The 23,720-nt window shown below is 39.5% G+C and overlaps 1 protein-coding gene across 50 annotated transcripts in view; it reads left to right on the top strand.

The window, feature by feature from the left end:
- The window catches only part of LOC115262726 (cell adhesion molecule Dscam2), a 232,095-nt gene that overhangs the window by 157,345 nt on the left and 51,030 nt on the right, over positions 1 to 23,720 (top strand). For 15 of the 50 annotated variants that reach the window (XM_062842651.1, XM_062842652.1, XM_062842645.1 and 12 more), the window contains exon 10: positions 8,727 to 9,023. The exons of 31 other annotated variants lie outside the window; for them this stretch is intronic. In XM_062842651.1, the coding sequence (XP_062698635.1) occupies positions 8,727 to 9,023 (297 nt within the window). Of the gene's footprint in view, positions 1 to 5,512; positions 5,807 to 6,987; positions 7,285 to 8,346; positions 8,644 to 8,726; positions 9,024 to 9,078; positions 9,370 to 23,720 lie in introns of all 50 variants that reach the window. 4 more of the 50 variants (XM_062842632.1, XM_062842620.1, XM_062842655.1 and 1 more) reach the window with 4 other exon arrangements.

Genomic DNA, 23,720 nt, shown 5'->3' with positions numbered 1-23,720 from the left:
CTAAGGGCGATCTCCCAATCAGCTTCCAGTGGTTGTTCAACGGCAGTGAACTACCTCCCGATGAGAACATTATTCTGTCCAAAAGTGGGAAACGAACTAGCGTCCTAACGATCGAGACCATTCGAGCGTACCATGCTGGAAACTATACCTGTGTAGCGCGTAATCCCGCCGGTCGAACAAATCACACCTCCGATTTGAAAGTTATCGGTACAATATTACAACAAAATGTTTCATTGTTTTGTGTTCGCTTGTAGAATTAGATCTTTAATTTGCCATTACTTCCCCAACTTCCATCCAGTCATCCCTTCGATCATGCCTTTTGAATTTGGTGAGGAACCGTTCGACATGCTTACCACGACTACGGTTAGCTGCGCGGTTATCAAAGGTGACCCTCCTATCGACATCAATTGGATGTTCAACGGGGATAATATCCGCACCAACGATGGGATCACAATCACAAAATCGGGTCAAAAAATGAGTATTCTTTACATTGAATCGGTTCAACCGCGTCACCCAGGCAACTACAGTTGTGTAGCTCGCAATAAGGCGGGATTCGTGGAACACAGCTCCGAACTCAAAGTGATAGGTTAGACCCCCGTATACATACTACAGTGTTTCCTTCTCGCTTTGTTCTACCCTACCCACCTTCCAAAAAGTTCCTCCAATTCTGCTACCCTTCGAGTTTGGCGACGAACCGGCTGACATGCTGAGTACGACTACGGTTAGCTGTGCGGTCGCCAAGGGCGATTCTCCGATCGAGATCAACTGGATGTTTAACGGGTCGAAGATCGAGTTCAACGAGGGGGTTACCATTACAAAATCGGGACAGAAAATGAGCATTCTGTACATTGAAAGTGTTCAACCGGAGCATGCGGGGAACTACAGCTGCGTAGCGCGTAATAAAGCCGGGTTTACGGAGCATAGCTCCGAACTGAAAGTGATAGGTTAGTTGTCAGTTTTTAACTGTATTACGCTTTGTTTTTGTATTTCACCATTCCAAGTTCCACCCATTTTGATCCCGTTCGACTTTGGGGAAGATCCTGTTGATATGCTAAGCACAACTACAATAACTTGTGCGGTGGCAAAAGGAGATACTCCTATTGAGGTGAACTGGATGTTCAACGGTACGAAGTTGCACACGAGTGACGGTATTCTAATCATGAGCGGTGGACAGAAGATCAGTATGCTGTCAATAGAGTCCGTTCAACCGCGGCACGCGGGAAACTACACTTGCGTCGCGCATAACAAAGCCGGATTCGTAGAACACACCTCAGAGTTGAAAGTCATAGGTTAGATCATGTAGATGCTCACACCAGTTTACCATCCTTCCTTCCTTCCGTCCTGTCTTGTCCAGTTCCACCAATTCTGCTCCCGTTCGAGTTTGGCGAAGATCCGGCTGATATGGCCAGTACGACCATGGTCAGCTGCGCCGTGGCAAAAGGTGATACACCGGTAGAGATCAACTGGATGTTCAACGATAGCACGATCCATACCAATGATGGGATTTTGATCACGAAAGGTGGTCAGAAAATCAGTATGCTCTCGATCGAATCTGTTCAACCGCGGCACGCCGGAAACTATACGTGCGTGGCGCGGAACCGTGCGGGGTTCGTCGAGCACACCTCGGAGTTGAAAGTAATTGGTAAACTCGCACTTTTTCTTTTATGTACTGCACTTGAAAGCTTTTCCCTGTCCATTTCCCATATCCAATCGTCTACCTTCGTATCGTAGTTCATGGTCTTTGGTTTCGTGGGTTTCTATGACTATTAAAGATCGTTTGGATGTTCGACGTAACGCATTTCCGCAGTAACAAACAGGGTATCATCCGCATGAAGTCTGTCCAGTCGGAACAGGGAGCGGACTACTGCGAGACTAGAGTTGTTGATCACATTTTTGACCTTAAAGTCATTTGTACCGCTTTCTTTTTCTGAAAATATCCGCAGTGATCCCAGTCATGATCCCGTTCGAGTTCGGTGATGAACCGTACGATAGCTCCAGCTCCACCATGGTTAGCTGTGGAGTTACCAAGGGTGATACTCCGATATCTATAGTTTGGTTGTTCAATGGGAATCCAATCTCTACGAACGATGGGGTACTGATAACGAAAAGTGGGCAAAAGATCAGCATGTTATCGATCGAGTCGGTGCAATCGAGACACGCAGGAAACTACACTTGCGTAGCGCGGAACCGAGCTGGTCAAGTGTCGCACAGCTCGGAACTCAAGGTTATCGGTAAGATCGAGTTGAGAATACATCATTTTTGTTTTATTCTTTTCCCGCCCTATCTAAGTGGTCCCGATCATACTGCCTTTCGAGTTTGGGGATGAACCATTCGACATCTACAGCACTACAACGGTAGCTTGCACTGTAACCAAGGGGGATGCTCCAATCGAGTTGATCTGGTTGTTCAACGATCATCGACTACGCACGGGTGACGGAGTGCTGATCACCCACACTAATCAGAAACTTAGTATGTTGTTCATTGAATCCGTCCAGCCAAGACATGCGGGGAATTACACGTGCATAGCACGGAATCGCGCCGGGCAGGTCCAACACTCGTCCGACCTGAAAGTTATGGGTTAGGATTGTTTTTGAGTAAAACGCTTACTTTGAATCCCTTCCTTATTCTTGAAACCATTGCTTAGTTCTTCCCATCATCATGCCATTTGAATTTGGAGACGAACCATTCGACATCTACAGTACGACTACAGTTACCTGCGCCGTAACCAAAGGTGATGCTCCCATCGAAATCATTTGGTTGTTCAATGCACATCGCCTACGAACCGGGGATGGAATTCTGGTAACTCCAAGCGGGCAGCGAATCAGTATCATAACTATCGAATCCGTACAACCGCGACATGCCGGGAATTACTGCCGGACAAGCGGAGCACTCCTCCGAGTTGCGAGTGATGGGTTTGTGTGAATTGTCTAGTATATCTGCTTTCCTTTTGTTTATCCCTTTCCTTCAATCCTTGAAGTTCTTCCGATCATCATGCCGTTCGAATTTGGAGACGAACCATTCGACATCTATAGCACGACGACAGTCACTTGCGCCGTTACCAAAGGAGATTCTCCGATCGAACTGATTTGGCTGTTCAACGACCACCGGCTTCGAACCGGTGACGGAGTGTTGATCACAAGCAACGGCCAAAAGATCAGCTTCCTCTCGATCGAATCCGTACAACCACGTCATGCGGGCAACTACACCTGTATCGCCAAGAATAAGGCCGGGCAAACGCAACATTCGTCTCAGCTACAAGTCATGGGTCAGAATCTGTTTAGGGATTTCTAGTTTTCAATGTATTTTTCCTCACCCTTCCTACCTTCCCGTTTCACTTCCGCCTGTCGCAGTGACTCCAATCATTCTACCGTTCGATTTTGGAGAGGAACCGTTCGACATCTACAGCGCTACAACGGTCAGCTGTGCCGTAACCAAGGGGGACTTACCGATGGACATCAAGTGGTTATTCAATGGGTACCACCTGCAAAGTGGTGATGGGGTGTTGATCACCAGCGGTAGCCAACGGATCAGCATGCTTTCAATAGAATCCGTACAACCGAGACATGCGGGAAACTACAGCTGTATAGCTAAGAACAAGGCTGGACACGCTCAGCACGATGCTGAACTGAGGGTTATGGGTAAATTGCTTTGATTGCTTAACTTTTTCTTTCCGGAACCTTCCCTTCCCAGTTCTTCCAATCATCCATCCGTTCGACTTTGGTGAAGAACCGTTCGACGTCTACAGCGCCACCACTGTAAGCTGTACAGTGACCAAAGGAGATACTCCAATTGAGATCTTCTGGCTGTTCAACGATCAACTCGTCTACACTAGCGACACAATTCTGATAACCAAGAGCGGCCAACGCACCAGTCTACTATCGATCGAATCGGTTCAACCCAGACACGCGGGGAACTACACCTGTGTAGCGAAGAACCGAGCCGGAAGCGTTGAGCATTCGTCCGAGCTTAGAGTTATGGGTCTGATCTGCTTCTAAATTCTGCTTTTACATGCTTTTCTTTCCATAATCCTCCACAACCCAATCCTCAGTTGTTCCCTACATCATGCCGTTCGAGTTTGGCGACGAACCCTTCGACACCTCCAGCATGACTACGGTAAACTGCGCAGTTACCAAGGGTGATCTACCCATCGAAATCTTCTGGTTGTTCAATGGTCAGCCGATCTTCACCGGCAAGGGGATCATTATCACCAAAAGTGGTCATCGGGTAAGCATGCTCACGATCGAATCGGTGAACTCGGGTCATGCGGGCAACTACAGCTGTCTAGCGCGGAACAAAGCCGGCGAAGTTCGGCACTCTTCACAGTTGAAAGTTTTGGGTTAGTTACTTCCTTGGTTTGAATGCTTTTTCGTTTTTTTCCTCTGTCCTCAGTCCCACCCTCGATCACTCCGTTTAGTTTTGGTGAAGAGACGCTGAATTCAGGGGAAAGCACTGCTGTCCAATGCATGGTTTATAAAGGTGATGCACCTTTAGAAATACGGTGGTACTTCAATAACCAATTGCTCCCTTCCAATGAAAACGGGGTCATCCTAGCACGAATGACTGAAAGACTGAGTTCTCTGAGTATCGATCCTATCAGTCACTATCACCGAGGAGTCTACGAGTGTAGAGCAAAAAACAAGGCGGGTGAATCGGTACAATCGTCTGAACTGGCGATCAATGGTACAAAATATCACAGATAATTTAGTAACTTTTGGTTTCCTTCCATCATATCCCACATACAATTCCGTATCCCTGTTCCGCAGTAACCCCAACGATCATGCAATTCAGTTTCGGCGAGGAAATTCTCAACACGGGCGACAGTGTAGCAGTGAACTGCATGGTAGTCAAGGGCGACTCTCCACTGGAACTACGGTGGTACTTGAATGGGGCTCCGATATCTTCCGAAAATGAGGGGATCATGGTAACGAAGCTGTCCGAAAGACTTAGCTCGTTGAGCATCGAAGCGATTCAACCGGTTCATCGCGGAACTTACGAATGTCGCGTTAAGAATCGTGCTGGAGAATCGGTCTCCTCGGCAGAACTAGTGATCAACGGTAGATCGATCAATATCACTATGTAATGCGCAGTTGTATCACACAATTAATCCGACCACACGTCCTTACGCCCTATCCTGATATTCTCAGCTCTTCCGGTGATCAACCCGTTCCACTTTGAGGAGGAAGTTGACTCGGAAGAAAGTGTCCAAGTCACCTGCCACGTTTCGAAAGGTGATCTCCCGATTGAGATCACCTGGCTGTTCAACAGCAAACCGCTGCGGATAAGTTCCAACATAGAGATCACTTCGATAGGCAAACGATCCAGTTCCCTTAATATCCCGTCTGTTAGTGCCAATCACTCCGGGGTTTACACCTGCACAGCGAAGAACATTGCCGGTGTTCGGAATCAATCTGCCGAATTGTTTGTTAACGGTACCGGGTTTACCCATAGAATCAACAGCATGACTCCATTTGCATGTAGTTTACACATTCCTTAATCCCGATTTCCACTCCAGTCCTTCCGAAAATCTCGCCGTTCAGCTTTGGCGATGAACCATCCCACATCGAAAACCTGGCAACGGTCCAATGCGCAGTCATCACGGGCGACACGCCGATCGCATTCCAGTGGCTACACAACGAAGTACCGATTCCTCGAATCAACGATCGTGGAGTGTCAATTCACAATTCCGGTCGTCGCATCAGTACCCTAACTCTGGAATCGATCAGCGCCTACAACGCTGGAAACTATACCTGTGTTGCGCGGAACGACGCTGGCACTACTACACATACCGCAGAACTCGTCGTCATCGGTTTGTGATGATTTCACTTTCAAGTAACTAACCGCACGCTTCCTATCCTTGATTTCCACAGTCCCACCCAAGATCTTTCCGTTCATCTTTGGAGATGAACCGATGAATTACGGTGAGTCCGTATCCGTACAGTGCAGCGTACCGTCTGGAGATTTGCCCATAGGTATCCGATGGTACTTCAATGGCAAGGACATCGATGACCCTGCCATTGCCATTACAAACATTGGGAAACGTTCGAAAGCACTGACGATCGACTCGGTAACAGCAGCCCATGCCGGCAACTACACCTGTGAAGCTTCCAATAAAGCCGATATCATACAGTTTTCAGCAGAACTATTCATCAACGGTATGGTTTGTAACTATCCTAGCATTTTTACCGCTCCCCTCCAGTTCCACCCAAGATCCTTCCGTTCAGCTTCGGTGAAGAGTCGATGAACTCCGGCGAGTCGGCTTCGGTTCAGTGTAACGTCCACTCCGGAGACTTTCCGCTGCAAATCAGATGGTACATCGGGGATTTGCTTATTCTGGACCCCACGATCACTGTAACGAACATCGGTAAACGGTTGAAGGTGCTCAGTATCGACGCGGTGCAGGGTAGACATGCAGGAAACTACACTTGTGAAGCGTCCAACAGGGCAGCTACGGTTTCGTACTCTGCCGAGCTGCTGGTAAACGGTTAGACGGGTTTCAGTTTATTTGTTTGTTAAGTTCCAGTACGTTTAACCCCTCCTTGTCCTTTCTACAAGAATCGTCGATTGTTTACGTAGATCAAGGGACTGTTCAAAGTAGTAAGATGACCATTTAACAAAAAATCCCTTGTTTGTTCGACAGTTCCTCCGAAAATTTCCCCCTTCTCGTTTGGCGACGAACCCATGAGCTACGGGGAGTCCGCCTCGGTTACTTGCAACATCATCTCCGGTGATCTTCCGGTGTCGATCGAGTGGTTTTTCAATGGAAGTCCACTGGCCAACAGGGTGGACTTGGACCGACTTAATGTGGCGGATTTTGGTAAACGAACGAAGGCACTGTCTATCGATGGAGTTAACGAGCAATACGCTGGGAATTACAGCTGTGTCGCAACGAATAAGGCTACCTCGGTGGAGCATACGGCTCTGTTGATAGTTAACGGTACAGAGATTATTAGGTAGATCATTTGTGTTTCCATTCCTTCCTTTCCCTAGTTCCTCCCAAAATAACTGCATTCGCTTTCGGAGAAGAGCCACTGAACTACGGTGATTCCGCGTCCGTGTACTGTAGTGTGTCGTCCGGAGACATGCCTGTGTTTATCGAATGGCTGTTCAACGGCATTCCCATTCATCAAGTATCCGAAATGGACAAAATCAACATCGCAGACGTTGGTCGCCGATCCAAGGTGCTATCGATTGATAACGTAGATGGCCGGTATGCAGGGAACTATACGTGTAAAGCTTCGAACATAGCGGATAGTGCTTACCACTCTGCGGAGTTGATCGTCAACGGTAAACATGTTCTGAACGATGCTTGTGATCATTTGCCCTTTCCTTACAGTTCCTCCTAAAATCGCCCCTTTCACATTCGGAGACGAGCCTCTAAATTACGGTGATTCGGCACTCATATACTGCAGTATTACATCTGGGGATTTTCCTATCAAAATACACTGGTTTTTGAACGGCGTGTCCATCGATGATCTAGATCCATTCTACAATATTAATCAAGCAAATTTCGACAAGAAAGCTAAGGCCTTATCGATCGACGGAGTTAACGAACGTCACGTGGGAAACTATACCTGTCAAGCTACAAACCACGCCGAAACGACTTCATTCACTGCTGAACTATTCGTTAACGGTTTGTTTGTGTTCTTGTATAATTTTAAATCCTAGTCCCTCCCAAGATCGCTCCCTTCACATTCGGAGATGAACCGCTCAACTATGGAGACTCCGTACTCATCTACTGTAGTATCACATCCGGAGACTTCCCCGTTAGAATACACTGGTACCTGAACGGGGTTCCGGTCGATGATCTTGACCCCTTCTACAACATCAACCAACCCAATCTGGGAAAGAAAGCTAAAGCTCTCCAAATAGATGGAGTTAACGAACGACACGTGGGAAACTATACCTGCCGCGCGACTAATCACGCCGAAACGGCTGCACATTCTGCCGAACTCTTCGTTAATGGTTTGTTTCTTTGATTTCTGATTGATCCCTCCAGTCCCTCCCAAAATCACTCCATTCACCTTCGGTGAGGATCCCTTGAACTACGAAGAATCGGTTTCGGTTTACTGCGGTGTAACGTCCGGAGATTTCCCCATGATGATCGAATGGTTCTTCAATGGAGTCCCGGTTATTGAAATGCAACGTAACATGGATCGACTCGGCGTTACCACGCTGAACAAACGCACCCGTTCACTTTCGATAGACGGAGTTAACGAACGATACGCGGGAAACTACACCTGTCGGGCATCGAACCCGGCTGGGTTTACGAATTATACTGCTGAACTTGTAGTGATCGGTATGCGCCATTATACTGTTTTTGTTTTGTATTCCTTCCATGTCCGTCAGTTCCTCCCAAGATCGCGCCCTTCATGTTCGGCGAGGAAGCCTTGAACTATGGTGACTCCGCGTCCGTTCAGTGTAGTGTCATCTCCGGTGACATGCCCATAATGATCGAGTGGTTCTTCAATGGGGTTCCGATTTCTCAGACTGCTTTCGCAAGCAATGTGAACATTGCCGACTTTGGTAAACGAACGAAAGCGTTAGCCATCGATGGAGTTGACGCTCGCTACGCAGGAAACTACACGTGCAAGGCAACGAATCGCGCAAGCTCCGCGTACCATTCCGATACATTGATCGTCAATGGTTTGTTAAGAACTACTAGATTGTTTAAGCAATAGTTATAATCCCGTGATGTAGACAAATCCTAACGATCCCTCAAACCTCAGTTCCTCCCAAGATCCTCCCGTTCAGCTTCGGTACGGATCCCATGAACTACGGCGACTCGGCGTCGATACAGTGCAGTGTGATCTCCGGGGACTTCCCCTTCCGAATCGAGTGGTTACTCAACGGCAACGCGATCAGTGCCATCGACAGCCTTACCGGGCTCACTACGACAGAATTTGGAAGGCGAGCGAAGGCACTGAGCATCGAAGGAATCAACTGGAATCATGCGGGAAACTACACTTGTCGCGTGTCCAATAATGCCGGCATGACGGAGCTTACTGAAGAACTTATCGTTAACGGTAGCTAGATTAGGATACTAAGCAGCTGTTTTCCCACCCTTCCATTTTTCCCCAGTACCTCCGAAGATATCCTTGGTCAACACTGGCGACAATCCAACGTTCGTGGATGAATTCTTCCAACTCATTTGTACAGTTATCCACGGTGATCTTCCCGTGACGTTCAGGTGGGTGTTCGATGGTAACTTCATCGAGAAACGAAATACCAAAGGTATTCGCATCGAAACCCGCAAACGTGGCAGTACCTTGAGCATCGAATCCGTACAGGGATATCACGCCGGAAACTACTCGTGTCAGGCCACCAACCATGCCGATACCGCATCGGCCACTACCGAATTGGCGGTTAAGGGTTCGTTTCCAAATCAATCAATTGCGTGCTAGTTGCATGGCCCATCCCACCCCTTTGACTACCATTGCCCAACCGTAACATTTCCCTAAAAACCTACCTAAGATGTCCTCGTCAATAGAATCATTTAGGTTTAGCGTTCACGTCCATTGATTTAACAGCGGTAGTATGACGTACACAATGTGTATGATGAACTCTGGTAACGCATCGTTGAACATCTATCTAAGGGTTCGTACACACTTCGGTTTCTTTGAATCAATACGGTGGGGGGTTTTGGGTATTCTAGAGCTATCCGAATTATTCCATGAATTATCAATCCTTTGAATTCTCAAGCATAGGTATTCTCCACTATAGCTATCCATCGAACAAACCGTCCACCTCGATCCAAAGTGCTTTCAACTTCCTTCTCTGTTATTCCTGAACCACCCCAACAACCCCACCTGACGAAAGCACTCCTTTTCGCCGCAACGTCTCAGCATAGGTCGCAAACTAGGGGCTGCTCCATCCCTACCCTCGTCTCCACATCCCGCTCCCCAAAATCTTTTAAGTTTGTAGATAACCGATACTTCGGTACACCGAGATGTTTCGAATAAAGCAACTCACGCCAGGGCGGTGTTTATTCCAAACCTAGAGGGTACCGAAGTCTTTTGTGCATGCTAACAACAACAAACCGCAAGTCCCAATTTTTCAGTTGTCCCCGTTATTAACTGCAACCTATATATGTGTGCGCGCTGCTCTCAGTACCGCGATGTGGGCCTTCTGCATGATCGTTCGGAGGGATGGTGTTACAAATGGGGTTAGTTTTTGTGTAAAAAGGATGATTTTTGAAAGATTGCGCACATATTTAAAAGATATTTTGTATTCCCTCTTATTATAATCTAGCTTGTATGTAACATTAGGGTGGCAATATCTTGCTTGGCTAAGCTCAAACTTTCGCCTTCTTCATACCTTTTTTGATTCTTGTATGGTAAGACGAAACTTAGCTAGAGCAAAACTAGGTTATCTTCTCCCAAAATGCAATGTTTAAACAAATGTACCATGAATTATAAAAATTTATTCAAATCCTCTATATCTTAATTGTTATATAAGAATCGTTGTAGATAATGTCATTGTGAACTAGGCTGGGAATTATTGTCTATTATCCGAACCTTATTTAAGTACAGCAGACGTTCGATAAGTGCAACATGTTTACGTTTCAGTTACCGAATGAAATTCGCTAACTGCAACGACTGACAGCCGTCAAACAGTTGTCAAATGCTGTTGGACGCAGCCAGAATGCACAAAACATCGCAATGCAGCTATAGTGCATCTGAAAAACATCGCAACCGTGTTGACGTTTCGTTTTTGACAGATAGCGGTGTGATAACTGCAAAATTGTTGCACTTAGCGGACTTGCAGTTAAAAAGCATTGCAGTTAAACCGTTTGCACCGAGTGAACGTCTACTGTATTCAAGTAGTAATCTTGTGAAGTCAAAGATCAACTTGTACTTAGTTCGATTGTTTGTTTGGCAAATCTATTTCACCATCGAGTTATTATAATCGAAATTATTATTTTGAAAAATACAGGGGATGGCTAAAATGTTTGGGATAGGTAACTTTGTTTCTCTCACAAAAAAGTTCAACATGCTATAACTTTTCATAGAGTGCATCAAAAAATCTCAAATTTTGTCTGTTTGTCAACCTATTATATGTGCATCATTGGTACAAATTTGAGCTCGATTGATTAATCTTTCGCAAAGTTAGAACTGTTCGGGTGAAACACTATTTTTTAGACAACTCATTTTTGAGCTGTCATATCTCGGAAACCAGTGAACCGAATTGAATGAATTTTATAATGTTTATCAACAGTATATTAATACTTAATACAACGTTATAAAATGTAATATTTTCTCACGGCGAATTAAGTTATACCGGGTTGAAATTGTTACCCATATAGAGGAAAATAAGTCAAATTTACAATACCACACAAAAATTACTAAATGTGTTCTTCCTTTAATCTAAATAGGCTTTAATATATCTGATTAAAGTAACTTTAGAACAGAAGTGGAAAATCTTTGGACATCAACACTAAAATTTATTGACATAGACTTAAAAAATACATTTTTTCGAAAATAATCCAAAAAGTGTAAATTCATGATAATTTTTTCAACCGTTCAAAAAGTATCTATGTTTTAATAGTTTATTAAGCATTTGTATATTGTTAGTGTACGTTCAAAATTTCATTCAATTCGGTTCACTGGTTTCCGAGATATGACAGCTCAAAAATGAGTTGTCTAAAAATAGTGTTTACCCGAACGGTTCTAACTTTGCGAAAGATTAATCAATTGAGCCCAAATTTGTACCAATGATGCACATATAATAGGTTGACAAACAGACAAAATTTGAGATTTTTCGATGCACTCTATGAAAAGTTATAGCATGTTGAACTTTTTTGTGAGAGAAAAAAAGTTGCCTATCCAAAACATTTTGGCCATCCCCCGTAGTTCACGTATTTGACTGCTTAACACCTAAAAAAGACTCAAAAAATGCATTGTAGCAATACAATGTAGTTTAAGGCGAATGCAATACAGAGAACACAACAATAGCAGTAATGGCTATGAACTATACAAATGAGTACCATAAATGAGTTGACAATATAATACCCAAATTCCAGTAAGACTACTTAAACAGCTTGAAGGTTGCCTAAGGTGATCCTTGAAACGTTACAAACAGTTCCTGGAGGTTCATTTCAGTACCTTCTTATACCGTCAAACGGGGTTACTTGCAACACGATGACATATATTGAATATAAACTATATTCTCATAATAATGAAAGCTAGTATGCTTAAGGACAAGGTTGTTCAAAAACCAAAGATGGCCGCCATAATAGCCGCCTTTCAATTCGTTCAAAACTTCAAGACCACAAATCTGATTATTTATCAGGCCAACGAGACTGAAAATGCTACTTGTTGCTTGCTCACTCGCAAAGAATATCGAGTAAAATTTTCAGCCCGCTTCGTTAGACGGATCTCCAGATTTGTACTCTCAAAAACGTGAGGCAAAATGCAGAATTTGAAAAGTGAACGCAAGGGACCTTCCCTTTAACTATTTCGGCTATCGAGATTATGTTTAACAAAGTTTGTTTTAGTGGAAAAATTATTTTTTTTTTTATTGTTTAGCTACACTGTTAAATCGGTTTGCTCATTTTATGCCATATTGTGAAATAGAAATATCGTGAAATGAAAATATTATCTCACCATGTTTCTGATATAAATAATCGAAACTGTTTTTTTTTTGTTATTGTTCATTCATTTATTATGCTTTTGGTTGAAATCCAAAGTGACAGGCGGTGCGAAAATTGAGCAATGTCGCAACTCAATTTAGATTTTTGCATATTGTAGCTCTTAATTAGCTTTATGATGCGCAAAAGAAAAATAGATTCAAATTTACTTCGCATGTACTTCAAGCGACTTCGATTTAGTGACGCGACGATAATACATCTTGTTTGTACCGACTTTTCGAACCCTCTATGCAGAATACTCTCTTCGAATGAGGGTAATCAGTTTTGCACCTTTTAATTCCGCCTTATTTTGCTTATCCTTTGACAGCTACGCGTATTTTGACTACCACTTGTAGAGTGGATAACTGACACTGAGGAAGATTACAAGTGGTAGTCGAAATACGCGTATCTGTCAAAGGATAAGCAAAATTGACCAATCCAAATTCCTGTGTGGTAGTGGTTTGTGTTCAGATTTCCCGTGTTAATCTATCTGTAAGAACTTTGTAAACATCTTTTGTTCTCACGTATATGAATAGGCTTGCAGTAGGTTTCGTGAATAGGTTTTTGTGTAACTCAATAGGGCAGAATTAAAATGTACAAAAGTACGATTATACTCACTCATTTTCATAAAATAAAACAAAAATAAAAAAATACTTTCAAATAAACATTTTCAACTTAATGCAACAAATATGCAATAAATATGTTTTACTACGAATTGTGCGGTCATCTATGCTCATGCTCATGCTCAAAAATGCAATAAGTATGTTTTCCTATGCAAAATCTCATACTTCTTTTTCCATAGAAAAATTACTTCGAAATAACATTTTTTTAATAATTGAAAACAATTTTAATATTTTAATAGTTTTTTTTTTGTTTTTATTTGGTTGTTTCTTTCCCAAGTAACATTTATTAGTCAAATAGACTAGAAAAGGTTATAAGAACCATCATAAAACCTAAATAAAAGGTATAAGATTTTATGATGGTTTTCAAGATATCTGCTAGATAAATTTGTCCAAGTAACAGTTCGATTGCGGATGAGTTTTGTATGATTTTATCAGGGTTTTATCATAGCAATAATTAAAACTCACTGTTTTATGACTACTTTTATGAAAACTATTGATGAAATGTTTTATAGTATACTTGAAGATATCCATAAAGCCAGATTTTAAGAGTAAACAAAACTCTCCGATATGTAAACCTTCTGGCATTCGTATTAATAAGTAAAACTATTCAAACTCTCAACAGATGATGACCCGGTCGATAAGTAACGACATCTGTTGGTGAAAAAGCAGAAACCACGATACTGCTAGGTTTATTGCGGTCATCATAAAACTAAACTTGCTTTCGTTCATTTTCGCTAATTATGGTCGTCGCCATATTAAAGAATTAGCTGACGTGAACGGAAAATAGTTGATTTTGCTCAAATAAGCCATGAATAGGCTCCTAAAGTCCTATCGGGATTCTCGTTTTAAACCACAATATATGGTTCAAGAGTACATATTTACTCAATTTTTGACGTTTTTATTAACCCTAGTTGAAAATATATAATTTTTATTTTTTTAGCCTTTTGTCTCGTCCCTAGCTTATAACACATACTTTGAGTGATTTTTTTTCACCGTGTATGTCAGATAGGAACATTTTTGAAATCCCAGTGCGAAAAATGTCGAGCTCAGTCACACAAGGTTGACCTCAAATGTCAAAGTAAAACTATTTACCATTTTACTTATTTTGAATTTTCTCATTATTCCTTTGTTTTTCAAGTTCGAGTAAAGTACAATTCCGATTAGAATACCATGCTTGATCGTATTATTCAATATAAGCGAGATTTCGTCTTTAATTTTAGGACCCTATTGATAGTTTGCCGCCACTTCCATAATATGCCCACATAAATAAACACTCTCAGCTGAGTTTTCTTGTGATTCGAGATGATTTTACTAAATTAACAAATTGATTTATTTAATTCCAAGATGATAATATTCACCATTTTCGAAGCGCATTAATTTTATATTTCTACAACCCCAATATTCACGGTAAAATTGAATGCGCATAAGCCTACCAACACAATAACTACTAAAATATCACTTTGAAATGATCGCTTTCTACTTACGAATGATGTATCATCCTGAACTTTAAGCTTCTCTGCATGTTTCGCTGTCAAACAAACAACAACAAGCATCATAACCTTTTTCCGAGACTGGAATATTTTTCAACTAGGTTTTTAAAAAAAAAGTTTTATTGCTACACTTAATGTGGTTTGCAAAACCTCTCCGAGAGTGGTCCACTTAGCCGGAAGATGCTCTCAAAGAGGTTATCAAGAGGTTTTGATGTATAAAACAGTTTTATGCAAGTTTTATAAAATTAATCATGGAGATCTCTTATAGAGCCGAACAAAACTTAAGATTACTTAAGTTACTTGGGTCATCAAATGTCAAATGTTGGGTATTTATTTATTCCCCTCCTCGTGCCCGATGCGAGGTCTTAGACATAAAAGTAAAACAACATTTGCATTGACCTAAGTTTAAATAAAAATAAAGTATGCCGCTCACCGGATTCGAACCGGTACAGCCAACGCGTAAGACCCCTACGCTCTATTACAAAGCCACAATTATGATGTAGTGCACAGCTGGTAAAATCAAATTTGAATCAGTTCTCTGACAGCAGCTGGCAGAGAAAAAATCAAGTTTGAAAATAGTAATTTTCAAATTGCCGGGAAAGTTACTAAACAGGGACTTTAGATATTACAGTGACCCCTCACCGATGAATCACCTTAATTTTTGTACACGTTTTATGAATCACCATGTTGATCAAATGGAGTGATCCATAAACTGTGGTCATTTTTGTCGATTCATAAATTGTGCGGTCACTGTGCAAAAAAAAAACAATTGGCGGTTAAAATCATGATCAGGTTTTAGCAAAATACAAAAAAAACTTGAAAGTTTTATTTATATCCCATTCTAGTAGATTTCCATAGTGGTACTTTTATGAAATTTCTAGAAAAATACTTGACGAATATATCAGAAGAATTTTTAGCAGACGTCCTTGAATATTTCATGACGAAAGTTTGGTTTATCTAAGGAATTTCCAATAGAACTCTTGGCGACATTTTTACAGTAGTTTGAGAAGAAGACTTCTGAGTTCATTTGTAGCAAACTTATGATAAATAAATTATCAACGACCAAAAATGTTTATGCATAATTATGTGCTGATCTCGAGACCGTGCTTCAACAAATTCAAGTAGAACAGCTCTATAGTTGTTAAAAATATGGTATTTACTAAAATTCAAATATCTTGCGTTGCAATCAATCAACTTACTATCTTTTTGCATAAATAGAAAGCTGAGTATAATATGTTTCGATCTTCATAGCACAATTTTACGCAAGATTGGTGGAAGTCATGATATTCGTAAGTATATGAAACAAACTCGTCAAAATTTTGCAAAACTTTCAAAAAAAATTAAGATTTGTAATTTTTTTAAAAAGAAAAATATAATTTGAAAATTCTCTCTCAACATGAATTTGAAGAAGATAATGTTGATGAGTTACAGTGAAAATTTTTATCTCAATCGGAGCATTGATTGCAGAGAACGAGATATATGAAGGGAGCAACCTTGTTCAAATATAGAACGAAAATCATCAGCCTTGTATGGAATGTCGAAAAAAAATTCACTCTACTGTCATTGTTTTCCTTCACGTTTTGAAACTCAGGAAATGATTCTACACTAGAAATGATCATCAGCTTACCAAGTTAAAAAATGCTGTATAATGCTGAAGTTTTTGTTTTGACGGCTTTGTTTGGATGAGGCGAATGCTAAAATCGAATTTTCTCAAAAATATTTCTTGAATAGTTTCTTGTGCAATAGTCCTCACATTGGATGGTTAAAATTAAAAAAAAAATGAGTTTCTAAACTTTATGTATTGAGAATTTGTGAAATATTTTTCGACATATTTCTTGGAGAAGCTGGCTTTCTTACAAATTTACAAAAAAGTGTTTTAAGAAAATGTTCAAGAAAATATTAAAGAAAATATCCTTAGAAACCCTGAATAGTTTTTAACAAAATGTTATGAATATTTTTCAGCAATTCTTGGAAAAAATGGATAAAAAGTAAGAATAACAAATTTTAAATTTTACACTAAACTTCAACAGATTTTGGAAGGAATTTAACAAAAATGTAGATAGAAACCATCCAAAACCTTTGGAAAAATACACTGCACATTTTTTTACCAAATATGGTGCCAGGATCTTCAAAGTTATTATTAATAAATAGAAAACCCCCACGAAAAGTTTGTAACAGGGATTCCCAAAATGCCTCAAAGAATTTAACAAAAAAGTCCAACGATCAAAAAATAAAAAATAAAATGAAATTTAACCCTTTGGGACCGGTTTTTGGTTTACAATCATACGTATTTGAATAGCCCTCTTTACTAATATGAAGCAGTTGCTCATAACTTCGGATGTTCTAAGCGTTAAAACTGTTATGAAATTCAGTCCTTGAAATTTACAAGAATAATGTTTGTTTTAACAGTAAATTTTGCAGCATTATCTGCTGTAATCTGTGAAGCTTTTGGAAACTCGGAAGACACTCATTAACATAATCAACTATTTTAAGCTGATGCGAATTAATATATACTTTTGGGATATTCATCGTCGTCTAAACTGTCCTGGAGTTTAGTCCTCGACATCTACAGTCGTTACAATAATGGGTTTCGATTTAAACTAGAACATCATTTAGGGGAAATTGTGTATTTTCGGCAGTTTTGTTCTCTTCGTCATGGGAGTTTTTTTGAAAGCTCAAAGCTGGTCTCAAATCCTTCCCAACCAAGCTGAATTATATGACCAAATTTCAAGAAATTTGGCCGACAAAAACCCCTCATGACGAAGAGAACAAACCTGCCAATAATACCCATCGTCACCCTATCCCACTTTAAATTGCACGAATCATATTCCAAAATTCGTTTGAGATATCCAGACCAACCAAACTACTCGGAAGCGCAGATCTTTAGGTCTACACTCGTAACAGTAGTCATATCCATTCTATGGTCCATAACTATGGTTACCGGGTCTACTGAAAGACTAATAGATATCATTCGGTTCAAACTATCCTGGTGCTTAGACCATGACAATTGTGCCACTCATTCCAAAATCAATTTGAAAGTGTTTCAGACCAACCAAACTACTCCGAGAAATAGAACTTCAGTCGTTGACATCTACAGCCTTTACATTAGTGATTTTTGCTATGAACTGTGGCATATCCAAGTATTATCTATGACCGCCTTGGAATTGCATGAATCATTTCATTTTTTTTATGTTCCAGACCAATCAAACTACTCCATAGAACACAACTTCAGATCTATACTTCTAGCGGTAGTCATTTTTGCTTTACAGAGTAACGTTGCAAAATAAACTTCAGCTATCGGATCTACTGTAAGACTGATTTATTAACGTTTGTGACATCCAGGGTCGTCCAAACTGCAGGGTGGCCACTCAGAGCGGCAAATAAAATTCCCGAGTTTTTCCCGGTTTTCCCGATAGGTTTTTGAAATTTTTCCCGATTCTAAAATATAATGATTTACAGTGAAAATTAAACGTAACTTACTAAGAAAAAAATAAAAGAATTGATATTGAATATTTTGAAATCCTTGGATTTAACATAGTATTCATATGAACTTGAAAATAAGTTATGTGTAGTTTGTCTCGTATCCAATGATGGGCATTGAAGTTACGACATCTTCATCAAACATTCCTTAAATTCATAGATGACCAACTAGTTCAAATTATGCATTTGTTTAAGCAAATAAAAATAAAAAAGATAATCCTGAGGGGGTCGAAATTCTCAGTATGATTATAGGATTTACGAACTTATTACACAAGTTTACAAAATAAAACGAAAGTTGTGAACTTCTGTCAACGACCAAAATTTTTGAAGCACAATTTAGTGCTGATTTCGAAACCGACCTTCAAAAAATTTTAAGTAGAACAGTTTTTGAGTTTTAGCTCAATATCGAGTTTTGCAACTTTTCAAAATATGTAATTTACTAAAACTCAAATACAGGGTGTTAGGTTCCTGAGTGCAAACTTTTTAAAGGGTGATAGAGAACCATAAATGGTGAAGAAAATTGTTCTACGCTTATGGTCAAATCTCAACCGTTACGTAGTTATTGAACTCCCCATGTTTTTGACACTTATTGCATTAACTGGCTATAACTTTAAAATGGTCAAACTTATCGCAGTTTTTTTACCCTTATTCGAAAGTTTATTGAATTTTCTATCAAATGGCATCTTTGAACCGATTTGTTTAGTTAAATGACCAAGCTTTCTAGAGCAAATAGTTCAAAAGTAGTGTGTTTCAATTTGTTTTTGTCAATTATCTTTGAAAAATGCGTAATAACTTAAAATTCTTTCTTTGGCAAAGTTGTGGTTCCTGCTCCATTCTATAATTCGTTCTTTGACATCAAGCTTCTATCTCTTATCGTTTTCTTGCAATTTCGATTTAAACGTCACATTTCAGATCATAAATTTGCAATTGTCATGGTAAGTACTTTTTTGCGCACTGTGCCGCACATTTAAATCAAAATTGCAAGAAAACGATAAGAGTTAGAAGTTTGGCGCCAAAGAACGAATTGTAAAGTGGATTAGGGGCCACAACTTTGCCGAAGAAAGAATTTCAATTCATTACGCATTTTTCAAAGATAAATGACATAAACAAATTGAAACACACGATTTTTAGCTATTTTGCTCTAGAAAACTTAGTTATTTCACTAAACCAATCGATTCAAAGATGCCATTTAATAGAAAATTCAATAATCTTTCGAATAAGGGTGAAAAAACTGCGATAAGTTTGACCATTTTAAAGTTATAGCCAGTTAAGGCAATAAGAGTCAAAAACATGGGGAGTTCAATAACTACGTAACGGTTGAGATTTGACCATATGCGTAGAACAATTTTCTTCACCATTTATGGTCCTCTATCACTCTTTAAAAAGTTTGCACTCAGAAACCAAACACCCTGTATATTACGTTTTGTTCATCCATTTTTAAATCTTTTTCCATAAATTAAAAGCTGAATACAATACCATTCGATCATGCGAATACAGGTTTTGCGTCAGATTGATGAAATTCAAGATATTGGCGAGTTTTAGGGACGATCTTCTTCAGTTTTAGCAAAATTTTCAATTTTTTTTGAAGAAATGTATTTTTTTCAATAAGAAAAAAACAACTTGAAAATTCTTTCTCGACGTTTATTTGACATATCATATGTAGGCGAGTTACAGTAAAAAATTCAGCTCAATCGGAGCATTGATTACGGAGAACGAGATGTTTGAAGTGAGCGACTTTGCTTAAAAATAGAACAAAAATCGATTTCAAATCATCAGCCTTGTATGGAGAGTCCAAAAAATTTCCGCTCTACTGTATTTTTTTTCTTTCGCGTTTTCGAACTCAGGACATGATTCTACACCAAAAATGATTATCAGCTTACCGAGTTCAAAAATGCTGTAAACTAGTGTTATTAGTGTATTTCTTAGTAATATTCCAAAAATCTCTTCTAAAAAATTCTTGGTAAGTTCGTTTGGGAAACTAATAGGCAATAACAGAATGCCCAGAAAAAAAACATTCCGGATGAACTTTTGGAGGAATATCTGGAATGATTACTCGTGAAAGAATTTTGGAAACGATTTCTAGGGAAATCTTCAGTGTAGTATTTTTGATGGTCATTTTCAAGCTATTTTAGTAAAAAACCAGTGGAGAACTTTATGGTACCGTAAATGGCTACTGCAGAAAGTCAGGCAGGTTACTTAGGCTGGAATCGTAAATTCTAGGAGAAATTTGAGAGATCAAAGAAATCTTAGATTTTGTCTGATACTTGTCGAGCATTCAGTTATTTCATCAGCGATTGCAATAAAAACCTCGCAGAGATTTAATTTCTGATCACATTTTCAGATATATGTCAAGAATTTCTCCAGGAATTTCTGAAAGATTAGTTTTTGAGAAAGTATTTCCCCCAAAATGTATAGGCGGATTCATTATTTGGGAATTATTTATTAACATAAATCATACAACTATATTGCTCCAGATGCTTTTGAATACTCACTGGAACTCCCGCGAGAATTTCAATTGGTAGTTTAACTAGAAACTACGAATACTCAAAATTCACGAGAATTTGCTGAACCAGGAGTTTTACCAGGGACTTCTGCTAAAGCTTCGCCAAAAAGGGATTTTCCCGATACAAATCTTTCAAATAAAATATTAGAAATACTTTTATGAGCTACAATAGGCGTGCTTTGAGCAGAGCTGCGAGATATCAGTCATATAAGTTGACTACTGATTTTGCACCACCGTCACTATCACTGTAGGCCGACCAATATCAAAACGATAGTGACCGGCAATGACTTGATACTGACTTGCACTCCAGAGCACTATCGTAGCAACTGAACTGATATTTTGGCGATTTTAGCCAAAACTCAAAATGTTTAATGACCAACATGCACAACTTGTTATTCTGTACCACATGTTCAAATTTCATCACGGTAATTGTTTATTTTTATTTTCAAACGAACTTTAAAGATGGCCTATCAGTGATATCTACCCGCCATCGCAATCAGTCCAGTTGTGATGGGAAAAGAAAAGTGACGGTGACCCAACAGAGCAAACGCTGACTTGGATCGCATTCAGCCTATCAAAATCGGCGGTTTGCCTACCATTGATAGTGACAGAGAGCAACTCCGGCTTTGAGGAATTCCATCAGATATTAAAAATCCCTTCGAATATTCTTTCAATTGTTCTTTACTAACTTTTTTTAAATTGTAATTTTTTTTTCACCAGGGTTACTCAACCAGAATTTTATATTTTTTTATTTTAATTTAATCTTGGGACAATTCATTCATTCATTCAAAATTTTATCAGCATCCTATCCGAATTTCACCAAGACTTTTCGCTCAAAGGACAAATCCTAGGTATATCAAATATTCTCCTAGAGATTGTACAAGGATAATTTTTTAGAAAGAAGTTATAATTTTTGTTATGTTTTGTAAAACTTTTATAGGACGTATGATGTTTTCAGGAACTTGTACATCCTGAAATGCATAAGTGACATATGAATCTATAAATATTCGCATGTGTCTCAACCAGTCTTTCCACCAGAACTTTCTTTAGAATATCTTTGAAATTGTTCAAATTGTGATGTTAGGTAACATCACTATGATTAACTTTAAATCATGAGTCAACAACAAGATATTCATTTCCAAGAATGATTTTTACGCCAGTTCACCCACTATGTTATATAGTTCAACAGTTGTTGACTGCATTTCCCACAGATTCCCGTACTTATGCTTGTGAAGACTGTACAAATTTTAGAATTTTGAAAATTCCCGGTGGCTAGCAACAATTCCCGAGGTTTTCCCGACTTTTTTCCGGTGGTTTCGAATTCCCGAGCTTTTCCCGGTTTTCCCGAAATTCCCGACTGGGTGGCCACCCTGAAACTGTTCTGGAATTTAGTACGTACTTAACATCTACAGGTGTGCCGTAATTATTTTCGCAAGAAAATGTTATCCAATTATAATCTGTGTTCCAGTTGGAATGATACGAACAACTCAAACATTCTTTTGCGACATTACAAACCGACCAAATTACTCAGAAGAGTAGAACCTCAGATCTGCATTCGTAACAGTATTATTCAAATTAACTAGAAGAGGTTCTTAGAATCATCATAAAACTAAAATAAGAAGTAAAAGGTTTTATACCAGTTCTCAAAACTTCTATAAAACTATAAGTACTTTTAAAACATTCAGAGTCGTTCAAACTGGCTTGAAGTTTAGCCCTCGATATGCAGTAGTTATTTGCACTAACATACGAGAAGGTGATTTTTTCGGCCGTATTAGTGTTGGTAGCAGCAAAAACAACTTTGCATGTACATCCGATGGTTTCGGTAATTTATTTTACCATTTTCAAAGACTAGAAGCTCGTTTTCTTGTGTAGACCCGATTGAGCTCTACGGAAAGTTGGCCATGTTTCGGATTTAAAATGGCTCTCCCTTTGGTGCATGTGTGCCAAGTATTGTGGTGCACACTGTATTGTAAGTGACGTGTTTCATGCACAGTGACTAAATCCCGGTCTCTGATTTTCTTCTAAACATTCCACTTGATTTTATTTCATAAACGTGGCGGTCATTTCACCACAATTGTTCAATTCAATCACAATTGTTCTGAAAAATTACAATTTTTCAATTTTAAAGAACATTTTTTTAACTCAGCCAAAAATAATGGACATAAAAATAAAAAACAAACGATTTCACAGGTTTGTGAAAAAAGTACAAAGCTTGGCTGTGTTTGGTTTGTTGAATGGCATGTTTCATGCCGAAATTTTATGGTCTTATGACTCAGCGGCTCATGGTTCCATGATTCAGTGTCACAATGCTTGATAAATGTAAACAAGAAAAAGTTTAGCGTAACGTCTGCAACCATGTCTTTTGTATGGAAAGGGTAAGAAATATTTAGGATAATCGTCGTTATCGTCATAATATCATGTCTCATAGTCATGACATCATAAAGTGATATTTTATGATTTTATGACTTTTTCGTTACGTTCTTAGAGATGGATTATATCCTTGTACAATCAAAAATACAATGTAGAAGGAAAGGTCCGGGGCAGAGATTGAGCCAATGAAGCGATAGCTTTTAGATAATAATTAATAAGAAATGTGAGCTTTGAGTTCGTCGCTCTGCGTGAACATTGAAAATCGCATGCCATGAGCCGAAGGCCATCCAAAACATAAAACAGTTTTAAAACGAGGTCTTCTCTGATTTTCTTTCTTTTTTTTCGTTTTATGTGTTCTTACTTTCAGATACGACCTTAAGTCCCTGGTGATCCACATCGCACTCCATCTTGATGCCAGAACTTTGAATTTTGAACTTTATGTTTGCTATATTATGAAACGTATTTGGTTTAGTACCAGATTGGCAGAACATGGAAAGGTTTTGTGCCTCTTTGAGAAAGATTCAAAGTTTTAAAGAAAATCACTCAAAGGGGCTTTCCTCCTTCTAAAAAATTTAGGAGATATCCAAAAATTAGTAGATAATAAATGATTGCATTTGATTGAATTTTGC

The sequence above is a fragment of the Aedes albopictus genome, chromosome 3 (genome assembly GCF_035046485.1).
Source record: "Aedes albopictus strain Foshan chromosome 3, AalbF5, whole genome shotgun sequence".
NCBI lineage: Eukaryota > Metazoa > Arthropoda > Insecta > Diptera > Culicidae > Aedes > Aedes albopictus.
The sequence above is the reverse complement of the archived record's forward strand: the minus strand, read 5'-3'. Positions and strand labels throughout refer to the sequence as shown.